Source organism: Eimeria mitis, genomic scaffold (assembly GCF_000499745.2).
Source record: "Eimeria mitis Houghton genomic scaffold, Emh_scaff8785, whole genome shotgun sequence".
Classification (NCBI taxonomy): Eukaryota; Apicomplexa; class Conoidasida; order Eucoccidiorida; family Eimeriidae; genus Eimeria; species Eimeria mitis.
Genome location: NW_024016495.1, coordinates 1 through 1,729, shown reverse-complemented (window position 1 = coordinate 1,729; position 1,729 = coordinate 1). Strand labels below are relative to the sequence as shown.

General features: G+C 52.3%; 1 protein-coding gene across 1 annotated transcript; it reads right to left on the bottom strand.

Annotated features, from left to right (window-relative positions):
- Nucleotides 1–115: 115 nt before the first annotated feature.
- Nucleotides 116–1,143, bottom strand: EMH_0095850 (uncharacterized protein; the record flags this gene model as incomplete). The annotated part of the gene is made up of 2 exons (XM_038023212.1): nucleotides 116–228; nucleotides 498–1,143. The coding sequence occupies 2 exons, from the start codon at nucleotides 1,141–1,143 to the stop codon at nucleotides 116–118; spliced, it is 759 nt and encodes a 252-aa protein (XP_037879066.1).
- Between the last annotated feature and the right edge of the window lie 586 nt (nucleotides 1,144–1,729).

Below are 1,729 nucleotides of genomic sequence, written 5' to 3'. Positions count from 1 at the left end.
TGCTGCTGCTGCTGCTTGTCTTACTGCTGGGTTTTCGTCGCTGCGTATAATATATAAAGAAGAAAGAATAAAGTTTCTTCGTTCTATAGATAGTATCTCCGTGTGCAGCAGGTCCTCAGCAGCAATACCCCTGCTGCTGCTGCTGCTGCTGCTGCTGCTGCTGCTGCTGCTGCTGCTGGTGGTAGTTGTGGTTGTTATGTCTTCGTCTTCGTATCCCTGCAGCAGCCGCTGCAGCAGCAACCCCAGCAGCTGCGTGCTGCTGCACCTGACCCTCCAATCGCATGCATATAAACCTTCTTCTATAGGCTGCAGCAGCAGCGCTGTATGTGTAGCAGCAAACAGGTGTACAGACACCTCAGCAGCACGAAGCGCAACATCTCTTACTGTCTCCTCTTCTGCTGCTAGTCCCCTTAATATAATAGGCAAGACAGAAGGAACAAACATATGAAAGTTTTTTTTATATGCTCTCGGCAAATATATAAATAAACCTAAAAAACCTTCACGGCATCCTGCTGCTGCTGCTGTATCCCCTGCTTGCTGCAGCAGCTGAGGCAGCAGCTGCTGCAGTCTAGATGGTCCCCATGCTAGCAGCAACTCAGCTAATGCATTTGCTGCTCCGCTTCTCTCCACGCTGCTGCTGCTGCTGCTGAGCGTCTGCAGCAACCACTGCAGCAGCCCTGCTAGTTCTGCTTCATCTACTGCAGCAGCAACAGCACCGCATGCACGTGCTGCTGCAGCACGAACAGCTGGGATCGGATCCCCAAGGGCTTGTTGTAGTGGGGGGAGAAGCTGAGGTAGATAAGGTAATAACAGCTGCTGCTGCTGCTGCTTCTGCTGCTGCTGCTGCTGCTGCTGCTGCTGCTGCAGACATAACAAACCAAAAGACCCTATTATGTCTGCTGCTTTTCTCTTTATTTCGCTGCTGCGTTCATTTATACTTCTCACAAGAAGAGGAATACAAAGAGAGAGAGAAGTTTCATCGATGACATTCCCCCTGCTGCTGCTGCTGCTGCTGCTGCTGCTGCTGCTGCTGCTGCTGCTGCTGCTGCTGCTGCTGCAGTCTATAGAGAGCAAAGCATCCAGCCCCGCTTTTATTTTTTCTGCTGTTGGGTCAGCCAGCGCGGGGACAATGTAATGTTTCATGGTATGTTTAAGTTCAGGTGTATGTGCAGCAGCAGCAATAGAGAGAAGAGCAGCAACAGCAGCTTGCTGCTGCTGCGGCATCGATGCATCGCTAGCTGCGTCTGTTAGTATAGGGATTACAGTATGCACAGCAGCAGCTAGCTGTCTGGGGGAGCAGCAAGCAAAAGCAGCAACAAACTCGATGCTGCTGAGCCTCACACACCAGTGTGTGTCTTTAAGCTTCTCTACTAGTATAGGGAGAACAAGCCTGACCCCATGGCTGCTTATATGCTGCATCAGCTGTCTTGCTGCTGCTGCTGCTGCTGCTCTTACTGGTGTGCTGCTGTCGGCCAGACAAGACAGCAGCAAACCCAGCAGCTGCAGCGCGTACGGCTCAAACACTCTCCCCAGACAGCAGCTAAGTGCTTCTACACACATCAACGCCCCTTGTCTTCCTATGCTGTCTTTGTTCTCTAGGGCTTGCTGCAGCTGCTGCAGCAGCAGCTCACGCCGCAAAGACACCACACCTAAACCCTTCACTGCTGCTGCTAGTCCTGCTGCAGCACCTCGACGTACAGGCAGGTCAGAGGCACCAAGAGCAGCAGCA